This window comes from Sinocyclocheilus grahami, unplaced genomic scaffold (assembly GCF_001515645.1).
Source record: "Sinocyclocheilus grahami isolate Dianchi unplaced genomic scaffold, SAMN03320097.WGS_v1.1 scaffold1465.1, whole genome shotgun sequence".
NCBI lineage: Eukaryota > Metazoa > Chordata > Actinopteri > Cypriniformes > Cyprinidae > Sinocyclocheilus > Sinocyclocheilus grahami.
The window spans coordinates 322,047-336,258 of NW_015506644.1; the positions used below are offsets into that span (position 1 = coordinate 322,047).

At 42.6% G+C, this 14,212-nt stretch overlaps 1 protein-coding gene across 1 annotated transcript in view; it reads right to left on the reverse strand.

The window, feature by feature from the left end:
• LOC107570487 (dihydropyrimidine dehydrogenase [NADP(+)]-like) overlaps window positions 1–14,212 on the reverse strand; it is a 106,722-nt gene that overhangs the window by 88,566 nt on the left and 3,944 nt on the right. The window contains exons 3-4 of the mRNA XM_016256714.1: window positions 7,226–7,333; window positions 6,716–6,885 (exon numbers count right to left, since the gene is read on the reverse strand). Coding sequence (XP_016112200.1) covers window positions 6,716–6,885; window positions 7,226–7,333 — 278 coding nt within the window. The remainder of the gene's footprint in view (window positions 1–6,715; window positions 6,886–7,225; window positions 7,334–14,212) is intronic.

Genomic DNA, 14,212 nt, shown 5'->3' on the forward strand with positions numbered 1-14,212 from the left:
GGGCCGGCCAGAACGGGGCTACTAGCAACAGACGGACCCCATCCCGGCGTACCCTCGCCAGAACGGGAGCAGAGCGATCGGGGGAAAAGCGTACAGACGAAGCCTCGGTGGAGCTGGATGCATGAGGGAGAACCAGAGCGGACAGTGTGCAGTTTCCTGCGACGCAAATAGATCCACTCCCGCCTGGACAAATTCTCTCCAAATGAGCTCCACCACCTCGGGGTGGAGCCTCCATCCCCCGGGCCTCAGCCCCTGTCTCGACAGGATATCTGCCCCCTGATTTAGATAAGACCTTCTCTTACTCTCATGACTGTCGTGAGCATGGACTCGATTCGAGCAGGAGACAGACGTGCCTGCATCGAGGTTGAGTCCCACACCACGCCTAAATAAGTGGTTCTCTGTAGTGGAGAAAGAACACTCTTCTTGGCATTCAGTCTTAACCCCAGCTCTCTCATATGGGCGAGGATGACATCTCAATGTCGAGCCGCCATCTGCTCCGATTGAGCTAGTATTAACCAATCGTCGATGTAATTGAGTATGCGGATGCCCTTGAGTCGCAGAGGAGCCAGAGCAACATCCACACACTTCGTGAAAGTGACACGCCGAAGGGAAGAGCTCAATATTGGTATGCTTCGCCCCCGAAAGCAAACCTTAGGAACTTCCAGTGTTGAGGGAGGATGGAAACATGGAAATAAGCGTCTTTCAGATCTATCGTAACAAACCAGTCTTCGGACTGGATTTGAGAAACTATCTGCTTGATAGTGAGCATCTTGAACCGAAGCCGTTTGATAGCGCGGTTCAGAAGACGGAGATCTAAGATCCGACGCAACCCCTCCATCCTTCTTCGGAACGATGAAGTAACGGCTGTAGAACCCGGACACTCCCTCTCTCGAGAGAGAGGCGGAACACGTTCTATGGCCCCCTTCCTCAAGAGAGTATCTACTTCTTGTTCCATTACCAGAGCCTGCTCGGGGCCCACTAGTGTGGGGATGACCCCGTTGAAACGAGGCGGACGAGAACCGAACTGGATTCTGTAACTGTACCAATTGGGCAGTTGACTGGGTCCTGCAGTCGCTGTCCGCACCATGATGCGAAAAGTTTCCACTTCAAGACGTACTGTTTCCTAGTGTCCGAGAACCATACTCGGGCCGGCCAGAACGGGGCTACTAGCAACAGACGGACCCCATCCCGGCGTACCCTCGCCAGAACGGGAGCAGAGCGATCGGGGGAAAAGCGTACAGACGAAGCCTCGGTGGAGCTGGATGCATGAGGGAGAACCAGAGCGGACAGTGTGCAGTTTCCTGCGACGCAAATAGATCCACTCCCGCCTGGACAAATTCTCTCCAAATAGGAACTTCCAGTGTTGAGGGAGGATGGAAACATGGAAATAAGCGTCTTTCAGATCTATCGTAACAAACCAGTCTTCGGACTGGATTTGAGAAACTATCTGCTTGATAGTGAGCATCTTGAACCGAAGCCGTTTGATAGCGCGGTTCAGAAGACAGATATCTAAGATCGGACGCAACCCCCCATTCTTCTTCGGAACGATGAAGTAACGGCTGTAGAACCCGGACACTCCCTCTCTCGAGAGAGAGGCGGAACACGTTCTATGGCCCCCTTCCTCAAGAGAGTATCTACTTCTTGTTCTATTACCAGAGCCTGCTCGGGGTCCACTAGTGTGGAGATGACCCTGTTGAAACGAGGCGGACGAGAACCGAACTGGATTCTGTAACCTTACTCTACAATCTGCAGGACCCATTTTGAGATATTTGGTAGAAGTTTCCACGCTACCAGAAAATCTACTAAGGGAACCAGCCTCTCGAGGCTGGCCTCTGGTATTATTAGAGATGACCGGCAGGGAACGACCGACCTGACTGCTGGACAAAATAACGGTCCGCAGATCTGTTTTCGGTCTAGAAGACCCGTACTGAGAGCGTCGCCCCGACCCCCGATCTTTCTGTGGAGGGATGCGGGTTGCAACACTCTGTTTTTGAGACTAGCGATATGAGGAGCTTGATGGCTTGGGCGGCTCCCGCTCAGCAGCACCACCCCTGAGCAAGTCAGCTGGTATGCTTGTAACACCGCCATGGTGTCCAAACATGCGCCAGCCTGACCTGCCGCCGTATAAGCTTTCCCAACCAGACTCGATGTAAGCCTAACGGGCCTGCTGGGAAGCTTCGGGGCCTTCAGGGACGATGCTGAGAATGGGGAGAGATAGCTCGCAAGCGTCTGCTCCACCACTGGCATCGCCCCCATATCCCTTATCATTCAGCCCCACGATGTTCTTTTGAATAATTCGAGCCTATGTGGCTGTAAATACAGGATGAGTACGGTTTCTCCCACAATCTTGACACCTCAGCATGGAGATCGGGGAAAAACGGAAGGCCCCCGTCGTGAAGGCTGTGATCTGGATTCAGAAAACGCTCGTCTAATTATTTTTAGGATGAGCGTCCTGTTTCTAGGCTGGCCAAACGATATTTTATTTTGGCGACTGCACGAGACACACCCCATAATCATGAATCACACCTCATACGCGAGGGACTGTGGTGGCGAGTCCACAGTCTCCTCTGTCTCGACACTCATCACATCCACCTCCTCGGAGGAAGATAGATGAAGCGTCTGGCTCTCTCTCACTGGGGGGGTGGGAAGAAACCGCAGTGCGGGCTTCCGAACATTGAGAGAGAGCCGTGGATATAGCGGGTGAGGACCGAGAAAAGGACGAGCCCGTCTCGGATCCCTCCGCTAAATCCACCCGCGATCCCCACGACAACGGTCTATGCCGTGCCTCGGCAACAGCGGGACCGTTCTCATCAAACACAGCCAGGCGAGAGCGGAGCATACGCAGCGAGAGTAACTCGCAGTGATGACAATCAGCTCCTCGAAAGCTGACCGTGCATGCTCCGCTCCCAAACAAACGACACACAAATCGTGTGTATCCCCTGCCACAGATAACTTTTTGCCCTCTTCATAGGGAGGAAGCGCAGAGAGCGTAATGACCTGTACTCTGAATGGAGTGGAGAGCACCTTTGGTACGTAACCATGCCTTGGTTTCAGGACGACCTTAGAGTCGTTAGGCCCGAATTCCAGGTAGGCAGGGCTAATGGAGAGCGCCTGCAGGTCCCCCATTCGCTTTGCTGATGCTAGCGCCAGAAGCAGAGCAGTCTTCAGCGACAGTGACAGAATGTTGGTAGACTGTAGCGGCTCAAAAAGGGGGCCCTTCAGGGCCCTCAGCACAGTGGGCAGATCCCATGAAGGGATGGTTAGGGGAAGAGGCGGATTCAGCCTCCTGGTGCCCCTTAAGAAGTGGATAACCGTGCTGTTTCTGCCCACCGATAGGCCCGCAATAGGGGCATGAGAGACATCCCTTATCCAGCAGCTCTTGCAGGAATGACAACACCGCTGACAGATTGGAAGTAGGAGGTTCTTTGCCGCGGTTTAGACACCCAGCGGAGAAAATAGACCACTTAAGGGCGTAGAGGCATCTCATAGATGGGGCTCTAGCCTCCAAAATTGTGTTTAAGACTCGCTCTGGGAGGCTTAAAGGCTACCGTCGAGTGGCCAGAGGTGTAGGGCCCACAGATCGGGCCGAGGGTGCCATATTGTCCTGTTTGCTTGGGAGAGGAGGCCCTGTCTCAATGGAATGGGCCAAGGGGCCGCTACCAACAGCTAAGTCAGCTCTGATAGCCACAGCTGGTTCATCCAGAGAGGGGCCACCAGGAGAACCTTGTGTTTTTGTTCCCTGATTCACCTGATTACCTGTGGGATCAGGGCGATCAGGGGAAATGCATAAAGAAGGATGTTGGGCCAATCGTGGGCTCTACCAGAATCTCACATGGTGTCCTTTTAGGACTGGCAGGAAGAACTGACAGGTTCGACACACTGCTAGCATTTCCAGGCAGTTAATGTGGAAACCTTTCTCCACCTTCGACCAGTGGCCGAAAGTCAGTATGCCTTTGCACAGCACCCCCCCAACCTGTGTTGGAGGCATCTGTCGTGACAACTGTCCTTCTGCAAACCATTCCCTGTTCCATCCAGCGAGAGCTCTTCCAGGGGACCAGGGCTGTTATCCAGCCAGTCGTCGAGGTAGTTGAAAATGTGGATTCCTATCTGTCTCAGAGGGGAGAGCCACGTACATGCAATTCATAAAAGTTCGGACGGCAAGGGACAGCCCGAAGGGAAGGACCGTGTATTGATAAGCCACTCCCTCGAAAGCAAATCTCATGAATCGCCTGTGACGGGGGGCTATCTGGATGTGAAAGGATCCATCCTTCAGGTCCAGAGAAAAGAACCAGTCTCCTGAGTGAATTAGAGCAAGGATCTGTTTTAGCATAGTCATCCTGAACGACCTTTTCATGAGGGCGTGATTCAGGCATCTGAGATCGAGGATGGGTCAGAGGCCAACATCTTTTTTGGGGGTGAGTAAGTAACGGCTGTAGTAGCCCGACTCGCTCTGAGCTGGAGGAACCATTTCTACAGCTCATTTTGCCAGCAGATTCATCACCTCTGAGTGCAGGACGTGAGCATCCCTGCTTTGCACTAAGGTGGGGACTACGCTGCTGAAGCATGGGGGTCTTCGAGCGAATTGGAGTGAATGTCCTCATTTTATTATCCCCATGACTCATCTCGACACTCCGGGGATGGCCTGTCAAGCTCTTTTAGTAAGCGCTTTTAGAATCGCTGGATGGCAGCAGGGGAAATGGACCGGAACTGCTGCGTCACTGAGGCGGCGGAGAAGCAGGTCAGCCATGCTGAGAGGTCCTGATTCCAGCTACAAAGGCGTGTCAACGGCGAGCAGGCTTCGGATCAGCATAGAGCGTAGTCGTCGCTGAAAGAGAAGAAATCTGAGAATCCTGTGGCGAACGCCCGCTTATATAGCTCCGCTGCCGAGCCATTGGTTCGTTTTTTATACACTGCATGAACCAATGGCTGTGCAGTTTCACTGCGTGATTGAAAAAAAGGCTTCAGTTCAGGAGAAAAAAGGCTTTTTCCCATAGTGTCTTAGCAGATGCAGTACGAGTTTAGTATCGACAGGGAACTGTATTTTTCTATCACCATTTAACTGCCTTAGTAGTTTCTACATTTGCATAATACTTTATATACTTTAATGCATAAAATTACACTTAATGCATTACAGTGCATTTATATGCCTCTTAATCAACCATACTGTATATTCAGTTCTATGTTTTGATGTATAACCATTCTGAATATACGCATATTGTGTATAATGTTTAGCTGTGGGCAAGTGAAAAAATAATTGTATAAGAGATAGAATTAATTGTTTTAAAAAATGTAAGCCTTCTTTGTGTCGCGTTGCTACTGTGTTGGAGCGCAGAGCGAGGAGACGAAGAGTACATCAATAAGGAGATTTTAATGACTTCAAGGGAACCAGGAAAAGACACGTAGCTGAGAAGGTTGACACATACATACATTCAAAATACCAGACGAGGAAGAATGGAAACACACAGCTTAAATAATAAGGGAGCTAATGGGACACAACTGGGAACAATATAACTAAAAGGGGAACACCTGGAAACACAATCAGGACAGGAACAGGAAGACCAATTAAGGACATAAACATAACCTGGAGCACGTGGGGGAAGAAAGCACACACAGACACGAAACAGAGTCTGACACTTTGTTCCTGTTCATTTATTCTTTAACCTCAGTCCTGTGTATCTATCCATGGTTTCACATGTTTATTTTTATTATAGATATCAAATTCACAGAGAAAGATCAACTTTGAACTCCAGCTCACTCCACTCCAGATCTTACACTAGATTTCAGATCAGTTATCATAGATATTTTAGTCTGAATATTTTTACTGTCAGCTTATTCCATTAAGTAAGGCCATTCAGTTTTTCTCAGCTGACTTTTATTGTTTTTATTCCGACTGTCTGTTATGTAAGGTTATGTATACAGCGGCTAGCTGTGTTAACTTTCATAAGGTTCCATTTGAAATTATTAATATTTCATGTAACTATTCCACATTACAGACTAAATTTAGCTAAATATCAGTAATAACTGAGACAATGGCTTTTGAAACTGGGCAACGTTCTCAATAAAGCAAGTTCTAGGAAAGGTGGATAATGAAGATAACACTAATTTTTTAAAGGTTATATTCCCTTGAATACATTATATCCGTTTGGGGATTTAAAAAAATTTTTTTTTTAAGGTATTATGCAACAGTACGCAACTAGTTGCAAAGATATTTCATACTGCTTCACTTATAAAAAGATTTTTAAAAATGATTGGAATTGTCATCATTTATGCAAAGAAAATTAATATATACTCAAGGCAGAATATTTTTGGCAGAATATTTTTGAGTAAAAAGGTTTGTAAAAGGTACATAATATTCTGTCTATCTACTTGTCATTTGAGTCAGCGGTAAAGATGGAGAGACAATTTGACAGAATTTTAACAAACAAACGGTTAAAAATGTAATTTAAGAGGACACAAAGAGAAAATGTCTTCTTTAGGACGTGGGGTATACAGCTGTTCCTTCAATAGGAATCTATCACTGGCTGCAGGTGCTGCTGAACTGATTTTTTTTTTACCTCTTCTGGAACAGCGCGAATGTTGGTGAAGCCCTTTCTAAAGACCACAAAGACTCGTCGAAAAAGAGAAAATGTCTTCTTTAGGACGTGGGGTATACAGCTGTTCCTTCAATAGGAATCTATCACTGGCTGCAGGTGCTGCTGAACTGATTTTTTTTTACCTCTTCTGGAACAGCGCGAATGTTGGTGAAGCCCTTTCTAAAGACCACAAAGACTCGTCGAGCTCCACAGCGGAGAGCAGAGGTGGCGCAGTCAAATGCTGTGTCTCCTGCACCTAGGACTATCACATTCCCATGCAGCTTTGACAGCTGTGAAAGGCAATTACACATGCCTGCAAAAGACACATGCCACAGAAAAAGACAAACGACACAAATTATAAGTAAAATTCAGTGCCATGAAATTTAACCAGCATCAAACACCATTAACAGAAACTATTAACAGTCTGACCACTGAATGCCACAACTGAGAACTACTAAGGAGAATTGTGTAATAACCACATTTGTTTTCTTCCCAGTCTGTGTAATATTGTTACAAGATAACACAAAAGGAAATAAGTCAAGTAAAATTACTGTGAAATGATAGCGGTTGATATCCAAAGATATACTGTAAATTCAGACTGTTTTACATTGCACCATGTTGAAAGGAATATAAACTGGAATCTCTTTCAGCACCTATTTTACTGGCCTTTGCAACCAAAGGTAGGAAATCCTTTGATGTGTAGAATCCCTGTTCTGTGGTCAAGCCCTCAAAGATCTTGTCCCTGTTTGCTTGTGGAAGACCTGTCAAGCATGAAAAAAAAATTAATAAAGAAGTAGATAATAGATCATAAATGCAACCTTAATGAACATAACCGATAATAAAAAAACTAATAAGCATATATTGCAATGAAAAACATCAAATGTGAATTGTAACTCAGTTCTGTAAATGTCAGTTCATTGTAAATTATAAGATGACCTGTTCTTTTTACTTCCAAAAATTACATTCAACATTATTTTAATGTAAAATTACATTAAATGTCCTGTTAGATTGATTAGCGTTTTTCATTGTATATACTAAGGGAACATAAGGGAACCCATTCTAAACATGTCTAAATTGTATTTCTGTTGATCTTATTCTTAAATTTTAATTTATCATCATCTACCCACCTTCATGTCACTTTTAACTCTAAAAGTTATTCGAATTAAAAAATGCATGGTGATCACTTTCTCTCAAGCTCAGTGGCAATATAGCATGCCTAATAAATAAATAATTATAATAATTACATTAATTCATCCATCCATTCTCCAAATAATTTATATTATGTATTCTCACATGCTAAACAAAAACTGAACCACAAGTCCAAAAAGTGAGTCGCAACTGTTACTTGTCCCCGCTCAAAATAAAATTAGGTGCATGATGCCCCTGAGCACTAATATTCATAGAGCATCTGGCATATTGTAGTAGGGCAAACGATCCATGTTAAAACCTCAGCGAAGTCTTGATTTGTTCAGTTTATATAAAAATTATGAGTACAAACATTAACTGTAACTACTGAGCATAAACACACTTCAGCAATTGAATATAAATCAGTGATCTAATAGAGTTTGTTTGGAATTATGTCCTCTGCAGACACATAATGTATAATAATGAACTAGAGGAACTAGGGCTGGGTAAAAACTATCGATATCTCGATATGAATCGATTCTAATTTTTATGGAATGATATCGATTCCTAAATCCCAAGAATCAATTAGTCTAGCCTGTTTTCAGTTAATGGACGGAACATTGAAGGGTACTTCCCATCCAATAAATCGCAATAAGCATTGTGTTTGGGTACTTTTAATATGAAACAAAGTCTCAGATTTCAAATTATGCCCATTGTATTGCAGTATTTAAACAATAAATGCAGATTTGGCGCTGTTTAATTTAAAGTGACAGATCGCGTGAACTGATCATCTCCTCCACATTAATACCAGTTTCAGCACAAAATAAACATGACTAAACATCTGAAGGTAAGTTAAAAGAAAGAGTACAATTTTACAATCCGTATCCTGTAATAGCTCAATCTGTGTTTCAGCCGCGCAAAGACGTCAATATAACGGCTTGTAAACAATGTCACGTAACGTCACATTTACCTCACAAAAACATATTCGGTGACCATAAACTCATTAGTCAGATAGAAAAATAAACTGTAGAGAGGGGCATTTTGCTTAATATATGCACCCTACATATTCATTAATATTGTTTACTGTTCTTTAATGTTTAATTTATGTTTGAATTAATCCATCAAGTGTTTATGATAGCCACCATTTAAATGTTTATACTGTATTAAAAAATAATAATAATTGAAGAAATATTAATATGTAACTGTAACTTTACTATTGTAAAAACTTAATTCATTTTAACCTTCAATATTATAGTAATGTGGTACCAACTGACTCTCATGTATATTTTACAGCATTAGTTGAGTTTTTTTTCCTTGAGAAAATTTGGCATGTACTGTACCTGATATATATCCAAAATAATCGATAGTGAATCGAATCGAATCGCAAGCTTGTGAACGAAAATCGAATCGAATCGTGAAATTTGTGTCAAAACCCAGCCCTAAAAGGAAAGGCAGGCGGCTTTCTTAAGAAGTATGTTGATAAGACAAAGGGCAAACAGAAATGGATCTAAGGGATACTTAACCCCCGTCACTTTAAATCTGTCTATTATGGCTGGCACGCACCCCAAGGATGTACTGCATGATGGAGGCTATCAATCTCTATCTCATTACGCCCATCATCACTGTTAGAGTGATGAACAAGAAGGCTTTGTGTGTGATGGGAGGGAAAACGCATCGTGTTCCTTGAAGCAACAAACAAAAACTTTTTTTGCCGAAGCATCAGAGAACAGATTAACATTTACGACATGCAGGAGGTAACTGGAAGTTCACAGATGCTCCAGGTACAAACATAATATTGCCTGTACTTCTCTGCCATCATTATAGGCTATTTAAAGTCTGTTCTGAACAGTGTAGGTGCTTCATACAAGGTAACATAAGGATAATGGTTAAATTTGTAAAGTTGTGCAGGTGAGAGCAGTTGTTTCGTACCACCATTTGACACTTCTCAGATCATATCCATCCACAAATTAAATACTAGTCTTTCCCTGTATGCCTATAATGCATTGAGCAACTGCAAGAGCTGAAGAGAAATACTGTGATTCACAGACTGGTAATGGTTTTACAGGAAAGGTAAGTTCAGAAGTAGACATGGTTTTAGAAATTAAATCTTACGAGGAACCCTGAAGGTGTTTTGTAAGTTCCTTTTCTATCTATTCAAAAAAAGCTCAAATTTAGTACGACTTCTAAAGTGAAAAATTACTTTAATGTAAACAAAGTTTATTTCCAGATTTAAACTGGATAATGCTGGGACTCAGAATTAAATTGTAATCAGGAAATAAATAGTTAGGATTTTGACAATTTTAAAACAAAAGTAGGGGCTCAGAACCCTGAATGTGCATTCTGAAACTCTCTATATGGTAAGCTGTTTTTGTCTTGTTTTTCCCTGATGCTAAAGCGAGTGTTACATGCATTAGGATTTTGTAGGATCGTATTACACATTTGTTTCCAGATTTTATACTTGAGTAATAAGGAAACACTTTGTTTTCTGCTCTGTGTTCTGTTGTGATCTTCTAGGCTAATCATTTACAGCCTGACCAATGAGGTGTGTGTGTTTCCGGGGGGGGATGGATGGATTTTGGCTTGTACTGTTCCTGGGTCAGCACCACAGCGAGGACATAAATTGAAGTTTGTGTGACTAACAGCAACACCAAGAAGTAATATACTACAATAAAAAGTAACCAGCTCAGTTTTGCTATAAATGTAAAGCACAACATATTGATATCCAATATACCATCTGCTGTTCAACTTTAGCTGAAAAGTAGTTCTTGGACCGCTTTCTTTAACAGCTTAAATGCCATATGCAGTAAAACGACACAAACATTTTTTTTTTAAAGAGTTTTATCCTTCACTTATTAATTGCTGTCAAACTATGATTTGTTAAGCATTACATAATGTAGTAATGTTAAAGTTTTTTTTTTTGTTTTTTTTTACATTTTTAATATAAAGTGACACTGAGAATTGTTTTTTAATCTAAGAAAATATTATATTTATTATGCAACTCCTTGCATTTCATAAGCTTTTGTAGGAAACTCAACTAATGTGACATTATGATATACACACTGACCTCAGTAAGACCTCCTCAGAGTCATATTCATTAGAACTGAGCATCTAGACCAATCTGCCTACCCATATGGTGTAGTTTAGAAGATGCATTCATCTTTTTCAATGCTTCAGATAAACCCACATGTCAGCCGCTAACCTTAAAGCATTCCAGGCTTAATTGCCTCCATTGTGAACAATTTTGTGGTGGGTGTACACTGAAAACTTTCAAGGAAATGGTCCAAAAATGTATATTTTGATGATAGCCCTTACTGAGACGGAGAGCGTACAACATGGCAATCACATGATAAAATGACAAAAAAGGATGTGCGTGGAACACGCCAGTTATTTTTACAGGCCAAAAAGAAACATACTTATCTGTGTTTTTCAACCATTTCTCCCTCTCAAAAGCAAAGGTACACATTTGCATGTCAATCACTGTAGAGGCTGACATTAGAGACAACATCAGAGAAGTGGTGAAAAAATATCACAGAGGCACAAATGTAATCATTTCCTTTATGATTCCCCAGCTTATTGCCATTGCTTTATGAGAAAAAGAAATCCCAGAGCAGTTCTGAGACTCACCCATCTCAATATCAATGAAGCTTAGCTACCAAAAAGTAGTGTTATTCAAACAATAAATGATACATATTCTTTTTAATTATAAGGAGAAGAAAGAAGCACAGAGTAAGCAGTCACCCTCGAGGAATGTTTGAATTTCTCAAATCAAATCAATACACCAATGCACACAATATTTCAGGACACATTTATTTCTGCGCAAAGAACCCACAAATGCCAAAGGGTGCCAAGCATTAAAGAATTAGTTGAAAAAGTTAAAATTCTGTCATCATTTACTCATCATCATCCTCATATCTATATTAAAACTATATTACTTGTTTTCTTATGTGAAGCACAGGAGGAGATATTTTTGAATAATGTACTGGTCGATCTTTTTCGAATTAGAATGAATGGAGACTGGAGTTTTCAAACTTCAAAAACGACCATAAAATCACCATAAAAGTGGTCCACACAACTCATGCACTATATTCTAAGCCTTCTGAAGTTATACAATTGATCTATTGTATCTATTTCTAATAGATAGAAATTCTGACTGAAATTCAAGTCATTATTCACTGATGTTCTTCCTCTTCAGTGAGCTGTACACTCTGCGACTTTGTAGCTTGTGAACTGGATCAACTGATTCATTGAAAAGATCTGACTCGGGCAATTCCTTATGAATCAGACTTCGCTACTTCTCTCAAGAACTTTAGAGAGCTAGGGATGATCTAAGTCTATGGTCTATTCCTCACACAAATGCAGCTTCAAATAGAGTCATATGAAGACCTGTTATGATACCTTTATGTTTTGTTTTTTTCATCATATTAGTGACTAGGACATTCTTAAAGTCTCAACGTAATGGAAGATATTTTCTTACATACTGTATCGTGGCATACATCTAAATGAAATGGATTATCGAAAAGAAAAATAATGAATGGCAGGGACTTGGTTCAGTTCATTGGTTGTTGATTGGATGGAAGCAGATCTGAATGCCAGCTTGCAGTAGATTTTAAGAAAGGGACAATGTTTAAGTGGACTAAATAATTGGCATACGTCACCAGAGACAAATTTGTCATTTAAATGGAAGATCAAGTTATGACATGTTTTAATTAAAGATTACCATAAAAAGGGGTGGGAAATTCTGCATCACAACATTATAATGTACAGTATGAAAAATTTATATTCATTTTGAGATTTGCTAAAGATTACATTTAACAGTGTTATTAAATTATTTGTGTTTCAATGATTGTAAAAACAGAGGAAATTAGCAGCACACTTATATATCCAACAACGGCCGATATAAACTACTGTTCAAAAGTTTGGAGTCTATATGATTTTTTTAAATGTTTTTGAAATAAGTTTTTTATGCTCACCAAGGCCATATTAATTTGATCAATAATGCTGTATAAACAGTAATACTGTGAAATATAAACTTTTAAATTATTGTTCCCTATCAGTCAGTCACGTTCGACGTTATGTCGACACTGATGTTAGGGGTCCCAATCACCTCTGAGCATTACAAGAATCAGCCAAATAAAATTGACGCAGAAGACTCTGGTGAGCAGCCCCCAGTTTTGGCGGCTGCACAGTTGGAGTCAGAAGCAGAGTTGACAGCCATGGTCCTTTGGGATCCAAGAGTATTGGGCTGGAGGTGAACTCGCCTCCATCCCCCGATCACTCACGGCTGGACGATTGGTATCTGGGATCCAGACGTGACTCTCAGCCATGCTCAGCCCCAGTGCCTTTCTTCCAGAAGGTTCATGAAGCGCTTACCAAAAGTGTAAGGACCCCTACAACGCCCGGTCAAGTTTGAGCTCTTCCCTCCTCACTACCCTCAATGGTGGGTACCAAGGGGTACATCGATGTTACCCAAGTTGAGCGTGCAGTTGCTGTGCACCTGTGCCCGCAAAATGCCACCACCTGGAGAAAATTCAGAGCCTCCCGTCCAAAGCTTGTAAACTGTCGTCAGCCCTGGATGCCAAGGATTACAGTGCTGCGGGCCAGGCTTCCTCCGCCCTGCACGCCATGGCTAGCGCTCAAAAAGCTGCACGAGGGTAGTTCTGACCAGGGGTTGATGCAGGAGTTGTGCACGGTGACTGACTTTGCCCTTTGGGTAGTTCAGGAGCGCCATCTCTGGCTGAATCTGGCTGAGATGCGGGACGCCGACAAAGTCAGTTTTCTCGAAACCCCTGTCTCACAGGATGGCCTCTTCAGAGACACTGTTAAAGACTTTGCCAAGCAGTTATCGGCGCTTGTGGCGTCATTCCTCTGGTTAGGATACGTGCGGTTATCTTCATCCAGTAAGTTCACCATCTGGTGAATCAGGGTCGATTCCTCCAGCACCCTGTGGTATTCGACTTAGTGGAGACTTGGACTTACTAGACTAGACTTATTCGTCCTCCCTGGTTAGCCCGTATTATTTGATAGATGATCTGGCTTATAGGTCATTGGGTAGGTTATGGATTGAGGAGCATCTGTACTGACACACTTGCTTGTCAGCACCTGCACCTTCAATAGGGACCCCTAACGTCAGTGTCGACGTAACGTAGAACGTGACTGACTGATAGGGAACGTCTTGGCTACGTATGTAACCCTCATTCCCTGAAGGAGGGAATGGAGACATTACATCCCTCATGCCACAACCATGAACTGTGCTGAATGCCAGGATGCTTCTCGTTTCCTCACCACAAACCTGAATAAGTGGATGCACGCCACTATCTTATATGTATACTCGTATACGAGTGACTTGGCATGCAAATTCCACTTGCCAATTTTCATTGGCTGTTGTAATGCTCTTGTGATGCTCAGAGGTGACTGGGGCTCCCAAGTGAGACCCCTAACACCAGTGTCAACATAACATCTTCTTTCCATCATTCAGGGAATGAGGGTTACATACGCAACCAAGATGTTTTCTATTT